Source organism: Apostichopus japonicus, chromosome 2 (genome assembly GCF_037975245.1).
Source record: "Apostichopus japonicus isolate 1M-3 chromosome 2, ASM3797524v1, whole genome shotgun sequence".
Taxonomy (NCBI): Eukaryota; Metazoa; Echinodermata; class Holothuroidea; order Aspidochirotida; family Stichopodidae; genus Apostichopus; species Apostichopus japonicus.
In genome coordinates, this window is record NC_092562.1 from 2864939 (window position 1) to 2882126 (window position 17188).

General features: G+C 38.0%; 1 protein-coding gene across 1 annotated transcript; it reads left to right on the forward strand.

The window, feature by feature from the left end:
* The first annotated feature begins 4100 nt into the window (after positions 1-4100).
* LOC139974270 (46 kDa FK506-binding nuclear protein-like) lies at positions 4101-15243 on the forward strand. Its single transcript, XM_071981284.1, has 11 exons — positions 4101-4253; positions 5760-5855; positions 6784-6936; positions 7720-7863; positions 8340-8432; positions 8757-8825; positions 10207-10523; positions 11304-11387; positions 12542-12671; positions 12961-13009; positions 13948-15243. Exons 1-11 carry the CDS (start codon positions 4244-4246, stop codon positions 14024-14026), a joined length of 1224 nt encoding a protein of 407 aa, XP_071837385.1. The 5' UTR covers positions 4101-4243; the 3' UTR covers positions 14027-15243.
* The last annotated feature ends 1945 nt before the right edge of the window (positions 15244-17188 follow it).

A 17188-nucleotide genomic window follows, 5' to 3' on the forward strand; every position in this document is an offset into this window, starting at 1 on the left:
CTACGAAATCAAATTCGGACTTGTTGTGGTCAACGAAAATTCCACTTAAAAACAGCTTCCTGAGTTAAATTTTTTACCCCATGGGTAATTTTTTTCCCCCTCAAAAGTTTGGAAGTACTACTGGGAATATAAGGGTTGGGTTTTACTCGCTCTGGATAACCATGCAAGTTGTAGTGGAGGACTTGATACAAATTTGTTTTCTTCAACGTTTTGTTGAAAAACACTGAAAAGCAAAAGATGAAAACTTCACATTGAATTGAAACTGAACTAGGTAAGGCAAATTACCTGTTTTGTGGTTTGGTAGTTAAGAAAGCACTATATCATCAAACAATTTCATGATATCAAACAATGTTGTAGTATAAAAGACAGTGAAGCATTGAAAAACTGATGCAAATGTTCTCCAAAAAAACTGCTTAAATAACATTTTTCTGTGAAAAGAAGAGTGATTAGCCTCAATATGCCAAGAATATATACATATATATGTGCCATGCTGTTAAAACAATTTTGAAGTTAATATACAACAACATTTACCGCATCCTTGGCCTGCATTTTTAGTGTTACCGCCATACTGTATCAACTACGCACATCCTCCTTCCATCCTTTTGAATCTCATGAATATCGCGTAGTCTGGGAGGGGGGAGGGGGGAGGGGGGAGGGGGGAGGGGGGGGAGAGCAGCCCTAATGTACTTCACAAATTTCTCTGGTACTAAAATAGGTTGAAAACAAGATTTCTGTTAGGCATTTAGACAACAGGTCTCAGCTGTAATTTGGTGCCATATTTGTTTAATTTTTTTTTTTTTTTTTTTTTTTTTTTTTGTACTGGAAAAGGTTATAATTGCTAATCAGGATGTCTTAAGTCTTTATAATATATATGAATAATCATTCACTCAGGTTTACTCTATCAAAAAGAGTTGTATTTTATCATATGTCAATTATGTATCCTGTTGTTTTCTTCTTTTTCCTTCTTCTTTTTCCTTCTTCTTTTTCCTGCCTTTATTGTTATTGTTGTCGTTTTTGGACAAAACTGTATATCTGAGTGTCGAGACCTCGTTTGATCTAATCTGGTGCCAAAGTGTCTACATTTTGGAAAAAATTTTATTCATGTATTTTTTTTTTTTTTTTTTTTTTTGGGTGTTAAGATGAAGTATTATTATTATTTTTATCATCAAAATTCACTTTTGTTTGTTTGTATCATTTCTCAAACAGTAATTAACCTATTTTTTCCTTCTTCTTCTGCTTCTCAAGTCGAGGAGATTGATTTCTTATCGGTATAGTGAAACGACAACTCACGAGTAAACCTGTCCTAAATAATTTTTTTTCAGAAGAGATGGAAGTGAGACCATATATATCACATGGTTGATGGGTCGGAGAGGTAACGACAGCTTGCCTCGTCGGGGGGGATGGGGGGGGATTGCAGGTTAAGATTCTCTGGACATTCTTTGGATAGTATTAAAAATAGGCATTATGAGAGTTTTCATCTTCTTCTATGATAGTGGATGAGAGAATAATGAACAGTACTGGCAAATAGTCCCGTTGAAATATATCAATGGACTAAAACCATACTTTTTATGATACTTTGTAGCTCTTATTAGTGTTTGGATGGTATTAAAGGGGAGAGTTATAAGGGGCAAAAGTGGGGGGGGGTGATGGAGTTGGGGGGGGATATCAAGGTTAGGCAGGTTTGGAGTTGCTGACATCTGGTAGTGTAAAAAAAAAAAACAGTTTTGAACAAGTGTGTGACTTTTCTTCACCTTTCAGGTTAATACTTCTTCTTTTTACTGGATCAATTAACTCTCTCTCTGAAAAATGCTGCTTTTTGAAAAGTTGACAGTAAATAGGTGAAGTTTTTCTCAAGTTAAAAAGGGTCGATTTTAAGAAGAAACATTTCTTTTACCGTCGTTGGCAGGACAGTTACCCTATTAAGTAAATTATGTATTGTATCTTTCTTTGACAAGCATGTTCTTGGATAAATGCATTAAGAGTTAATCGAAAAAAGGTCTCACAACGGGGTGGGCGGAGGGGGTTGACAGGGTTGGACAGGTTATACATGCTAGTCTTAAAGTAAGATATTGATTCAAACCTGTTTTTGTTTTCAATGCTAAGGAAATATTTATTGAATTTATAAAATTAAAAAAACAAAAGAAATCATTGAATATTACCTCCCATGGTAAAACGATCCATCATGCTTTTAATGGGTAAAAAAGGGGCCTAATTTCCTATATTGCAGTTTGACCACAAGGTTTAATCAGCAGTTGATATATAATGTATTTTCTTAGGTAGCAAGGAGTGGGGGAAGGGGGGGGGTTCAACTATCGGTGTAGTGTTTCAGTGTTTTGTATAGGGTGCAATATATGCACACAGGTGAAAGAAGTTGATCGTTTTGGTACTAACTATGTGAATGTAACACAAACTTACAAGACTCGAGATGGTTCTTTGCTATAGAATATTACATTATTTGTAATATCAGTAATACATAATTTGATAAAATATATGAACGAACAACAGATAAACTACCACTCTCTTTGTGTTTATTAAGTTTGTTGTGCTTTTCTTTCATCTTTAAAAAGAAGTATTTATTGATAAAACTTTGGGAGAACAGAATATTTGACCTTGGTCCAGGCCTGATGGCTATATTCATTCTTTGGTACCATCACCACTTACTAAAAGGAGATATTTTCTAGTACACCTTTTCACTTCTATAAAAAAAAATCCTAAAAATTCCAAACGACCCTTTCTCTATATCCTCTCCTCATAGGCATAGGAGGCGGGGGGGCTGGGGGGGCTGCAGCCCCCCCCAACCAAAATTTTTGGTGAAAATTCGGGCAATATGCTGAGAATTTTTCGGGCACCTACTGAAAGAAGAATAACTTGCAATGTGTTTTTCATTTTTTTTGGGGGGTGAAAATTCGGGCAATATGCTAAGAATTTTTCGGGCACCTACGGAAAGAAGAATAATTTGCAATGTGTTTTTCAATGGTTAAACTGATATTATTATTATCGTTATTATTGTAACGACTTCCCCAATAATTATAACCAATATGGAAGGGTAATAACAGGGAAAATAAAACCAACATTTTTCGCGCGCTTCGCGCGCATTTAACACCTTATTGTGCATGTCATATAGGCATTTATCGGTTATCGGCATGTGATGTAATAACCGATGAATGCCTATATGATAGCACATTAAAGCAGCATTTTACATCCTTTTCTATGATTTTTCTCAACCGCACTGACTCCACTATGCCATAACGACATACATAACTAGCTTATCTATTTATATCTTACTTCAAATGGTGGCATAAAAGTCGAAAAATTTGCAACTTTCAACTTTGCTTTCTCCAAGATATTTTCTTGGCTAATATCTTAGTTTGCTGTATTGTGATTGATATATATGTAAAAAACCTTGATGGACATGTCAAAAAAGTAGAAAACGGGGACCAAACGCAAAATGTTGCTTTAAGATGTTGAAGGCCCGCGTAGCGCGCGAAAAATTTTGGTTATATTTTTCGGGCAAGTCGTTTCAGCCCCCCCAAATCAAATCAGGCTCCTACGCCTATGCCTCTCCTCATCCTTTAATGAAATGGTATATTGCAATAAGACTAGACAGAAGATGAAAATTTGTCATTGGTATCCCATTTGTTCCACCCTCCCACTCTCCTCCACCCCCCACCCTCCCCCACACCACCTTTCCCTGCAGCCTGAACCACCTGGCTGCATTTCGCACGATTAACTTTTCCTTTTCAAGTTTCCTAATGTTAACAATATACTGAGTAATTTTCAATCGCAAGGAAAAGCAGTAAGTATTTAACGACGCAAATAGCAGATTCATTGATAGGAATAAAAAAATAAAAAATCATCTTTTTATGTGCTTCTTTGGTATATTTGTAGCTTAGATTTAAAATATGCAGACATATCTGGTGTATAAAGTTTTATCTTATCTGTTAGAAATCTTCCCTGCATGAAATCTTGTCCGACAAAGGAAGAATAAAAAACCAACCAAACACCAAAGAAGAAAAAGGGAAGAATGGTCAAACGCAACTACAAACTAGATTTTGATACATGAAAGGTAACGAAAAGCATTAAAAATAAACGAAACTTGTATGATGGATGATTACAAGCGCTTCGCAGTGTGAGGCATAATAGTGTCATGACCCCTCAAGTACATACGCAAAGGAACGTGCTTGGGAACGCAAGCGACTTTTGGTTGGTTTTCTCCGTTATTTGAACGTTTCACGGGAAAAGGATGTTTTGGGGTAAGAAAATAATCTATTGGTATGATGGTTACCTACAGATTCAATATTAATTCTTGCAGACATTTGTATTACTTAAGACTACCTTCTAACGTTGCCGCACGTTTCAGGTTAAATCTGTTAGTATTACACGGTACACCTAACGTGTTAAATGTTTAGGTTAGGCCGTTATGCCTACCCTGTAACTTGTAACAGATTGGCCCTGACTAACCAGTGTCAGCCTGACGTTAGGCTTGTTCGCCCTTGTTTAAGGGCAAACTGAGCCCATGGCTTACTTGAATCATGAAAACTATAGAATCTAGGCAAACGGACAGCATACTTTACACAACACTACACATTAATGCATGTCACAAGTATTCTCATGAATACTTAGGCCTAGGTTAGGTCATGATGAATGGGTGTGATTTGTTTTTTGGGAGTACTGCACAAATTCCCTTGCATGTACAATATGTTCCTCACATTTTAACTGTGATGTAAATACTGACTTCTTCAACAGCCTGGGAACCTATATGCTGTGGTACATTTTATGACAGACTTTTGAAATAAAATGAATTTACCATAGTCTAGCAATGCTTAGGCCTAACTTTGTAATGTCTGCTTAAAATGTGCTTAGACAAGTTAGAGCAAGACCGTCAATGCTCTTTTCACAAAACTGAAGTGGAATATTGTTCATGTTTGCCAAACTATTTAAGTCCTAACCAACAACATGCAGGAACTGTTTTGTGTTGAGTAAGGGACCAGCTCAACTGTCGCTGTTTCTTTTCATGTTGAATATGAAAAACGAATTAAGGCCCTAAATATAGAACTAGTTTATTTCAGTTGTTTGTGAACTTTTGTACCTGTTTTTGTGCTGAAGTTGGGAGGGCTTAAACCAGGACTTTCCTTTCTTGGAGCCCGTCAAGAATCGAGAAAACATATTCCAAATATTCTTTTTGACAAAACATTTTTCTTTTTGAATTTTCATGTTAATAACAAACAGCTCAGTAGCATAATTTGTCTCCTACAAGATTCTTTTGCAGAAAGGTAGTAAATTTCCTTTGAAGTTTGAATTAAAATTTTAACTGTTCAAGCGGAATCAAGGCAAAGTTTAAATGATTGTGCGAGACGACCAAATTTCTGTTCGAACATGTACAGTAACCGAAACAATTGGCTAGTTCTTTAAATCAAATTCAGATCGCAACTATATTGTAACTATATTCCCAGGTAGTTATAATGATAAATTGGTATCATATTCCATCACTGTGGACATAATGAAAAGAAAAAAACCAAATAATGGTACTGGTAGGCATCTAGGCCTGTGATCCACTTGAAGGGGGGTTTTACTGGCCCAAACCTGATAGGTGTTCTATTCACCTAATCTACACATCTAACCCCACAGTGCATATATTGGTGGTTCTTCATTTGCTAGTTAAACATGTTTTGACACAACTGACTATCTGCTCTGCACACAACCCAACCAGAAAAAGTCCTTAAGAATTTGAACCAGATGTACACATTTTTATTTGACAGGATTAACACTCGAAGCTGGCAAGCATTACAGCCAGTCAATAGAAGACTCTTTCCATGTCTCCATGGCTGCTTTGGAGTTACAATATGACTATCAAGGTAAATGTTGTCATGTTTGGGACTGTACTCTAACTATATTATTGTGACCATAAGTGTTTTCAGTATCAGTCTAGGCTAGGACTTTAACTTACACTAGTTAATAAGGTGATATTATCAAAGTACATTGTCAATTATTAAAGTAATACTGTCAGAAGGAGGGCAAATAGTGTATCACAGTTGTGGGTGAGAAATGTGATAAACTCCCATTACAACTGTCAATGAAACATTGTTGCATTGATCACTATATGGATGACATGTGTAGGTCTGCAGTGGAACAAAAAAATTAATAGTGTCACATTAGAAAGGGTAATAGTGGACATCAGGTTATGACTAAAGTTGTATGAATGTCACTCAAACAGTTGCAATTAAGAGTTGAAGTGATACTTCCTCTGTACGACAGACACAGAATTTGATTGTGAATTTTGTGACTATCAAAGTAGTAGTTACTGTACATGTGATGGTAAATGGCATAATTGTGTCACCCTATGATGTCAAGTGAAGGTAATAATAGTGTTACAGTGTGACACAGTCTTAAGGCATGATTGTAGTGGTACAATAAGTGATAGCTTCTGCTTGCACTAAGTGCCAAACTACATTTTCAATATATCTCGGTGCCTGGGTGCTATCGATAGAAAAGTTTTATCAACTCTTGGGATTTTGCAGGTTATTTTAATCCTCTTGGAATTATCTCATATGACTTTCCTTCTTGTTTGTTATCCCATTTCTTTTTTATTGTTTTTGTCTTTAATGGTCGAGTATTGCATAGTCTTTGAAACGGGCGAAAGATCGTTTGATAGAGAGTCACATCGTGTTTGCCGTAAGATTGTCTGGTTTGTCTTTGATACGGTGCGCGGCCCACGTATCGCGACGGACACCGAACGGACCGTATAAACTTAGAAAGTTCTGTGGTCTATTTTTTTATTGTCAGACAGGAGTCTCCGGCCACCAGTCCAAGTCATGGTACAGCATCACAAGAAGGACTTCCTGTTATGTTCACTCATCCATGGCACCTTAATCCAACAGCCGTTGGATCTGGATTTCACCGAAGGAGAACAGGTGACGTTCTACTTGGAAGGATCAGGTGAATGTTCGGCATTGCCAATGTCGGTCATTTTCTTTCACATCTTCACCAAGTTCTCTAGAATCTTTGATTCGACAACGTAACAACACCTATGATAGTATTAACCATCCCCCGCTCCCCCACTCCCACTCCCCCACTCTCTTGTCCTCACCTCTCATCTCTTGACTAGGTCTCTCGAAACACCACTCGCTGAGAGATACGGCGATTGTTTAATTTTTTGGGGGGTCATTCCGAAAAGTCCAGGATGACTTAGGAGTAGGGAACTCCCTCGGGCTGCATTTTGTTTGTGTGATACTGGGTTGTGTACTGCAGACGTTAAGTTTTAATATCCGTTGTTAATGGTGATGTATTTAAATTTCATTGTAATATACCAGAGAAAGGCAAAAGTGATAAAACTTGCATCAACAATTTCTGATTACCCACTTCCATTTATTAATAGTTCTGGCATGATAGGGTTTTATGTTCCATCATGACCTTTTTTCAGCATATGTACAGTTGTTCTTTTTGCTTACAAATATTTTTTTGTAATTATCAATAAGTGACCAAATTTGGGTCCTAGTGAGCCAAATATTTCTATAAAAACAGTCTATTATGCCGTGCAGCATAACACTCATGGGTCTCACTTGCATGTACTCATGTCAAGTTCAGGAATATTCTCATAATTTAAAAGGAGTTGTCAACAAAATACGTAATTTTGGAGCCTAGAAAGCCTCCCGTAGATCACATAGGGAATTATCCCAGCCGCTTGTATTAACGTCTGCCTTGTCTCTTTTTGCGGTGAAGGTGCCGTGCATCTGACAGGCTACTTGGTTCAGGAGAAACCATTTGATTCCGAAGAGGAACCGATTCTCGGTTCTCCCCCGGAGTCATCAGAAGATGGTATGGAAGTCAGTGACGAGGAAGGTGATGCCAAAGAGGATCTTGATGGTAAGCATCGAGTTAGGGGGGTATGGTTACAGGGAGGAGAAAGAGGGGGGGAGGATAGATGATAATGAGAGAGTGGTGGCCAATTGGCTAAGGCGTCGGGCTGGTGATCCAAGGATTGCTGGTTCGATTCCTGCCTAGTTCATTACGTTGTGTCCTTGGGCAAGATGCTTTATCTCAATTGCCTCTCTCCACCCAGGGGTTAAATGGGGGCAGTATATAACTGCTGCCGACTGGAGGGATTGTCTCTGGGACAGGTCATCATTGACCAGGGGTAATATAACGTCTGTAAAGCGCTTTGAGACCTATCGCTGGTATAAAGCGCTATATAAATAATCAAATATTATTATTATTATAGGGTGATGTGTAGTGTTGGGTATGAGACATGGACAGGTTTTTTTTTTTTGGCAAATGAAACAATTGTCGCAATTGACCTGAACAGATTAATGACATTGAGTGTTTGCTCTCTCCTTTGATAGAAACCATTCCAAGCCTTCAGCAACTTGCGTCTGGACAGGATTTAGAGTCTGAGGACGATGAGAGTGAAGAGGAGTGGACACCAGTGCAGAAAGGTGAATAATGCAAGAGCGCCCTCTAGTTGATTGTTGAGTCTAGATGATGAGTATTTGAATGCTTCCTACATTTGTGATGCGGGGTATGGGGGAGGGGGTCCTGCTTTAATCCATAATCGGGTGATACTGTCATTATTTAGTCCATAGTCTCAAAAGAAGCAAAAATTACCCCTTTGAATCACCTCAAGGAAAAGAAGCAAATTATATGGTTCCTTAAATAAAAGTACTTACCATTATGAATTTTCTGAGTTAGGGTTTTCAATTTGGTATTCTTAAAATATTGACCATTTCCATTTTCTCTTTTATTTCTTTAAACATTTGCAGCCGAGTCAACAAAGAAGAGAAAATCGACAGAAAAGACACCAACGACTCAGAAGAAGAAAAAGTCAGAAGGTAAGATACCCTGGGTATCCAGGTATGCCTAGATGCAGACTATTAAGCAGGTCTTGAATAGCTCCTCACTATCTTATATAGTATCGTGTGGCTATTGCTGGTATCAATGAGTCAGGGTCATTACCAAGAAGTGAGTTGGGGGAGGGGGGAAAGGGGGTTGAGGGAGGGGGGTTGAGGGAGGGGGAAAGGGGGGTTGAGGGAGGGGGAAAGGGGGTTGAGGGAGGGGGAAGGGGGTTGAGGGAGGGAGGTTGGAGGTGTCGGTTGCACTTGTTTATATTCTGTGAAAATGACGTACATGGTTAATATTGGAATATGAAAAGAGACCTTGGTTTTGTTGTTTTGGAAATACTTTTAATTTCACAGCACTGGGGGTGGGGGGTGGGGTTGAGAAGGGTAGGGAATGGCAGAGGGAGGATATCAGGTGACAGTACATATTCTAGCTGATGTTCTGAGGAATTTATTTTGGTGCAGAACCAATCCAGGGTCAAATGAATAGCAAATCCCTAAGCAAACCTGGATGCATGAAACCTGGATGCATAAAAGTGAATGCATGCAAACAGAATAAACAACTCTTGGCTGGATTTGCTTTTACCTGCGTGCTGTATGATGAGATTAAGCAATTCAGATGTGAATCTCATTTGTTTGAGCTTGGAGACCTGTGTATTTTTGAAAAACTTAAAGAGAGATAATTTGTTACTTTATTTTATTTTCAACTTGCTGATCATGTGAACGTCATTTGTAGCTACTGCTGATAGTCTGGTACTGTGGACATAAAACATAGATACCGCCGATAGTGTTGACGTTACACATAGGTACCACTGATAGTGTGGACAAAACAGAAATAGCACTGACATTACACAAAGACATAACACATAGATGTGACAAAACACAAAGATGCCACTAATAGTCTGGGCATAACACATAGCTGCTACCGATAGTGTGGACGTAACATGTAGCCTGCACTGATAGTGTGGACATTACACATAAATACCACTGATGTGGACATAACACAAAGATACCACTGATGTGGACATAACACAAAGATTACAGTAATAGAGTGAATGTAACACATAGATACCACTCAAGGTGTGGACATAGCGCAAAGATGCCACTAAGAGTGTGGACATAACATTTGTAGATACCATATATAGCACTGAGAGTGTAACAGTGTGGACATAACACACAAATAGCACTGATAGTGTAGACATTACTCATGCATATCTTTATTACTCTGGACACATCTAGATCTGATAGTCTGTATTTGGAAACATTTCTGGGTTTTTTCATCATGAGGGGTTTAATATCTTTGTGCTTAAATGTGACATGTCGCAAAACAAAGGGATATATTGTTTACTCTCTTTGTGTTTGTTGTGATTAATAGCAAAGGTGAAAGAGGAGGAGGAGGAGGACCAGTCATCAGAGGATGAAGAAGATGGCGACGAAGAAGACATAGTGGATGAGATGGCAGATTTAATTAAGGATATCGAAGAAAACGGGAACGGAGGCAAGGAAGAAACAGACGAGAGTGGAAAGGTGAAACAAGAGGCAGGAGAGAAGACCACTCCCAAAAAGAAGAAGAATAAGAAGAAGAAACAACAAGAACAACAAGAACAAGGCAACAAAACTGAGGGCAGCAAACCACCTACAACACCAAAGGCAGCTAACAAGAACAAAGACAAACCTGCACAAACTCCCGCAGTAAGTGGAATAGTTTGTTACGAGTTCCAACCTCGCTTGGTTTATACCCAGAAGAAACCGGCAATCTTCCAGAAAGACAACACGATTAATTCAGACGGTATTTGTGACTTCCGTGGGTGAGATAAGGAAGAGAGCATAGGTTACTCAGAAATTCAACGTTTTTTCTGGGTGTTAACCAAGCGAGGGCTAACGAGATTGAACTCGAATTGCTAGTACTATCACCTTAACATTCCTTATTTATTTTCCATTTTTGTATTAACAATTTTGATTTTAAAATAACTTATTTTTGGTATTAACAGAACCAAAGACTTTTGATAGTTATAATAGTAAAGGTTACTTTGAGCAGGAATATGCAGCTTTTGACCACTGTTCATATAGCCACAGCATTGGTTATTATTGAAGAGGATAGCATTGTTAACGTTGATAGAGGCACTGTTATGGCATTGGTTTATGGTTAGTCATAACAATTTATTTTTGTTTTGGTACTTACGAACGAAAGGTTTTTTTTCTCTTGGTGGGAACTTTCATCTTTCACCTCTTGGATATGTTTTGATTCAGTCTTTGACTAAGCATCATGATGAAGATTATCCTCATGGTAACTGCTTTCTGTGTACATTTATAAGGTCATTATCATGAAACACAGACTACAGTTATTCTGATGCTAATGAAGTGCTCTTATTGACAATAATACTTCGCATCATTTTACATTTTACATTATTTCACATCCCAGATGACACTTGAGCTTTACCTTTTCTTTTCTTTCTTACGTCATCTCTTAAGAAATCGAAGAAGAAACTTTCCAACGGTGTGGTCATAGAAGATACTGTCGTGGGCGAAGGAAAACTGGCAAGACCTCTTAAAATGGTAAGGACTGCAGGATTCAAGAAAGTACCACCACTTGAATTTAGTAGGCTACTGCATCCCCTCAGGGATCCACCATTCATTAAGTGATCCTCTCGGCTTCAATTCTATGGGACATGAACTCAGACATGCCCATTTCTTGATGAACAAGCAGGACAGTTTGGGCTGGGGAATTCCATCGTTTGGAGTCAGTACTTTGACTGTCAAAGAGAAAGAATATCTGGCCAAGGTATAAGTTCGGTGCTGTTACATAAATAATGGCCAAGGTATAAGTTAGGAGCTGTCACATGTCCACATTAACACTGGCCAAGGTAGAAGTGAAGAGCTGTCATATATTTATGGTTAAGAGCAGTCACATGTCCACATTAACACTGGCCAAGGTATAAATTGAGAGCTGTCACATGTCCATGTTATTGCTGGCCAAGGTAGAAGTGAAGAGCAGTCACATGTCCATGTTAATGCAGGCCAAGTTAAGAGCAGTCACATGTTCACACTAATACTATACAAAAAGACTATTATATATGAAGGTAGGACAGCAGGAGTTTCTAATGGTCAACAAGGACTATTTACACACCAGCAGCTTCACATAAACAGTCACTGTGGCACATTTCATGTAAAATCTGTATCACAGCGTCAAGTTGTCACTGATGGGAGGGTGATTTGTGGTTAGATTTCAAACTTCCAATCACAGTCTTTTGAGCTTGCTGTCTGCTGATAAATATTTAACTCTGGCTGCGTGACATTTCACTCTGAAGAATGATGACCTCCGGCTCAACTTTGAGGTGACCAACCATGTCCTTTGAAGTCATCGTAGGTTTGAGATTTTGGTGAGAAGACCATGCAAACATTGGTTTTTTCAGTTTTTGAGATTGTTTGAAAGCAGTGCAAATCAATTTTTTTGAACTGTGATCAACAATGGGAAATGGCTTCGTCAAACGTATTTGATTTGATTATTTTTGCTTTGATCATGCATGAGCTTTTATCCGTGAAATATCTGTGATTCTTTTCTACCACGGGGACAAAAACTATTATCCTAACACACTGTAGCATACACGAACTGGAGCCTATACCGCAAATTTTTGCAAAGTTCTGTGATTTTTTATTCTACCCAGGCTCATCCCTGTTTGATTATTGCAATGTCTTTGTTGTTGTTTTAGGTGGGTGTTTATTACAAGGGTACGTTGGCAGGAAGAAAGCAAGAATTTGATTCGTGTTTATCGGGTAAACCATTCCGATTCAGGTTAGGAACCAAAGAGGTTATCTCAGGATGGGACTCTGGTCTCGCAGGTGAGTGAAGTTGTTAGACAAGTGTTTTTAATATGACTTGACAGCTATATGTATATTGAACTGGCCAAAGCAGAGAAAATGTTGGGTACAATGGGGGGAATTCATACCAGTGACCTCTGGATTAAAAAATATTGTAAGTGTTATGTATAGTTTGCAGGTCAGCATTTGTCGATTTACATATATATAATTGTATCTCTGAGCAGTGTGTTTTTGTCCCTCAGCAGACCTTTCATTGAGATGACAATAAATACATAGTTTTGGCATTTTTTCTTGGTTTTTGCTTTTACAGGAATGAGAGTTGGGGGCAAACGAAGGCTAACTATTCCACCATCGCAAGGGTAAGTCTTCAACAGGGCACCCTATGAGACTGCAGCAGTTTTCTAATCACCTTCCCCTGGTATTCTATTCATCTTGTTTCTAATCACTTCCCAGTGATGAAGTTGGCTAGTTTAAAAAAAAAAAATTGTGCAATTCTTTGAACCAATAGGAACTGCATTGTGACAGATGGAATTTTTCAAATGTGAAAATATTATACATTCCTGTCAAATGTTCCAAACAAACGTGAGATGGTGATATTAGTATTTCTGTACAAAGTGTCATCATCTGCTCAATCGATGGTCTGCCTGCCTGCCTGCCCTAGTTAAAATTTACCTCTAAGTCGATCTGCTCAGTTATTAAGTATCGACATGAGCTGCTTGGCATTCCAGATCACCTGAAACTGGTCACCTCATTTGAGATCTATCCAAGCAGCAGGTGCTTACAGAACTTCTATATGTTCCCAGATTACTGAATGTTATCAATGTCAACTATCAGCCGGTTTGCTTGGGGTATCCAATTAGATTGGGGCCAGCCTGTTTGATGTATCCAAACCACATGGAAGTCTGGTTCAGCTATTTAAGGACACCTGTAAGCAGGTCTAAGAATCCATCGTAAGCCGTGTCGTGATTGTTTCATGATGTTAGGGTTCCGGCTTTTCTTCCTCACTTTAAATAAACTCAATACTATTAATAACCGTGATCTTTCACACTTTTTGTTTGGGAATCAAGCTAACACCAGGAATATCCAGCCATACTGTAACTCCCTAGTTTCTGTGTAAACATTGCTTAACTATTATGGAGACATGTCTCGTTGTGATGGAGCTAGAGTTGATGGGTCTGTAGCATCTAGGCTGAAATAGTAAGCTATCTTGATGCTCCGTCATCATTTCACTCGCATATTATAACTAACAAATTAAAAAATTTATGATCATTATTTCTCCCCCTCTTTTCCATCACAGCTATGGCAAAACCAGAACTGGCAGCATTCCTCCCAACAGTACACTCGTCTTTGATGTCGAACTGAAGGAGGTGAGGTGATTCCAGTCTAGAAAGTGCCATCTTACGAGGAAACGACTTGATGTGGTAGAGTTTTACCAGCCTTGTAAAATGACCACCACCACCATCACTTAATATGTGCCTTAACACCAAGATGACAATGTCTCCAGTATTTACAAGTGCAGGTAGCCGCTCTAAAGTGAACTTAGCGATGGAAGAAAGAAATATTTGTACTCCATTATGTAGAGAGGAGACTTCTTTTCAAGGCGGACTTAAGTTGTCAATAACCAAGGTGAACAGTTTAGGGATGTAAATGCTGCAGCTTGCCTTGGGATTATCAGGATTTAGCATCATTCAACAAGAAAATTTTCAATTTATTTAAAACAATTTTTGGTATCAGAAGTTTCATCTCGTTTCTCTTCACCAGAGATAGTAGTGTCCTCTCTGATGGACAAGGAAGAATTCTCAGTAGTATGTCCTGTAGAGATGTTGATGTATGTTGAAAAGATTCCAAATTTGAGTTAAAATGTTGAATTGGAAGCCATCCGACGTGTAAGTTGTAATCCATAAGCCCTTGCGGGTTTCTCCCACATTTGTGGTCGCTTAAGCATCGTAAAAAAAACTGCTGATTATTATATATTAATATTATACCACATTGTGATAAGAAGCTTTAACAAACAAGGAAGTTGAAAATATTCCAGGCCAACAAGCTTACCCTAATGGATGAGAAAAATCCTTAAGGGTCTGGAAGCCGTACCTGTAACCAGTATAAAAAAAATGTCAGCCTAAACGGGGAAATTGTAGGACACATGGTCGACCTACGTTACTCCATGGAGGTGCATAACCCGATCCTAACATATTTTAGCATCCTGAATCCACATGAGCATCCTTTAATAAATCTGAGAAATAACATAATTTTCTGGAAAATTTGGAAGGCTAAATCCCTTATCATTTTTTCATATTTTGGCCCAAAATCACGACTTTTTCAATTCTTCTCAAAACGATACAAATGGAGTAGGGCGCCCTTCTGTGTATATATCAAGCATAATTATGTTCTTATTTATTCCCATTTGAATGAAAATGGCCTTTTTTCTACACAAGTTTAAATATCGGTTTACTATTAAGAAATAGGCCAATATGAACCTTAAACTTCCGAGAAATTCCACTTGAAGTCAATCAAAATACATATTTTATCATCCTGAATCTGTAATGAGCATCCTGAAATATATCTGAGAAATTTCATAATTTTCTGGAAAATATTGTAAGGCTATATACTCTTATCATTTTGTCATATTTTGGCCCAAAATCGCGACTTTTTCAATTCTTCTCAAAATGATACAAACGAAGTAGGGCGCCCTTCTGTGTATAGTTTTGATTCCTTTCCATGTGATTAGAGTAATAAAAACACTAATATTTTGGTGGAGAAATGAAATTTAATAACCATATTTTGATGTCATTTCATATCGGATTTAAATGACTAAAACTTCGTGGAATCCCACTTTTGTTCTCGGGAAAAGCATGTACTGGATGCTGGAGGTCTGTTATATGTATACTGACAGGAATTTGAGAGCTTTCATTTTTGGCCCAAATTCGACAATTTTGTAAGGCTACACCCTTATGATTTTGTTCGATTTTGGCCAAAATCACGACTTTTTTAATTCTTCCCAAAATTGTAGCTGCAGTGTGTGGCGCCCTTTTGATTCCTTTCCAGGTGATTAGAGTAGGAAAAACACTAATATTTTGGTGGAAAAATGAAATTTAATAACCATATTTTGACGCCATTCATATCGGATTTAAATGACTAAAACTTCGTGGAATCCCACTTTTGTTCTCGGGAGAATCGTGTACTGGGTGCTGGGGTCTGTTATACATCCTGAAAGGAATTTGAAAAAGGAAAAATGAAATTCAATAAACATATTTTGACGTCATTGATATCGGATTTAAATGACTAAAACTTCGTGGAATCCCACTTTTGTTCTCGGGAAAAGCGTGTACTGGGTGATGGGGGTCTGTTACACGTATCCTGACAGGAACTTGAGAACTTTCATTTTTGGCCCAAATTCGACAATTTTGTAAGGCTATACCCTTATGATTTTGTTCGATTTTGGCCAAATTCACGACTTTTTTAATTCTTCCCAAAATTGTACCTGCAGTGTGTGGCGCCCTTTTGATTCCTTTCCAGGTGATTAGAGTAGTAAAAACACTAATATTTTGGTGGAAAAATGAAATTTAATAACCACATTTTGACGTCATTGATATCGGATTTAAATGACTAAAACTTCGTGGAATCCCACTTTTGTTCTCGGGAGAAGCGTGTACTGGGTGCTGGGGTCTGTTACACGTATCCTGAAAGGAATTTGAGAACTTTCATTTTTGGCCCAAATTCGACAATTTTGTAAGGCTATACCCTTATGATTTTGTTCGATTTTGGCCAAAATAACGACTTTTTTAATTCTTCCCAAAATTGTACCTGCGGTGTGTGGCGCCCTTTTGATTCCTTTCCAGGTGATTAGAGTAGGAAAAACACTAATATTTTGGTGGAAAAATGAAATTTAATAACCATATTTTGACGTCATTGATATCGGATTTAAATGACTAAAACTTCGTGGAATCCCACTTTTGTTCTCGGGAGAATCGTGTACTGGGTGCTGGGGTCTGTTATACATCCTGAAAGGAATTTGAAAAAGGAAAAATGAAATTTAATAAACATATTTTGACGTCATTGATATCGGATTTAAATGACTAAAACTTCGTGGAATCCCACTTTTGTTCTCGTCAGAAGCGTGTACTGGGTGCTGGGGTCTGTTACACGTATCCTGACAGGAACTTGAGAACTTTCATTTTTGGCCCAAATTCGACAATTTTGTAAGGCTATACCCTTATGATTTTGTTCGATTTTGGCCAAATTCACGACTTTTTTAATTCTTCCCAAAATTGTACCTGCGGTGTGTGGCGCCCTTTTGATTCCTTTCCAGGTGATTAGAGTAATAAAAACACTAATATTTTGGTGGAAAAATGAAATTTAATAACCATATTTTGACGTCATTGATATCGGATTTAAATGACTAAAACTTCGTGGAATCCCACTTTTGTTCTCGGGAGAAGCGTGTACTGGGTGCTGGGGTCTGTTACACGTATCCTGAAAGGAATTTGAAAAAGGAAAAATGAAATTCAATAAACATATTTTGACGTCATTGATATCGG

Coding starts and splice junctions, on each gene's coding strand:
- LOC139974270 (XM_071981284.1), top strand. Junction 11,388..12,541: donor TGGCAAGACCTCTTAAAATG/GTAAGGACTGCA, acceptor TTGTTGTTTTAG/GTGGGTGTTTATTACAAGGG. Junction 12,672..12,960: donor ATGGGACTCTGGTCTCGCAG/GTGAGTGAAGTT, acceptor TTGCTTTTACAG/GAATGAGAGTTGGGGGCAAA.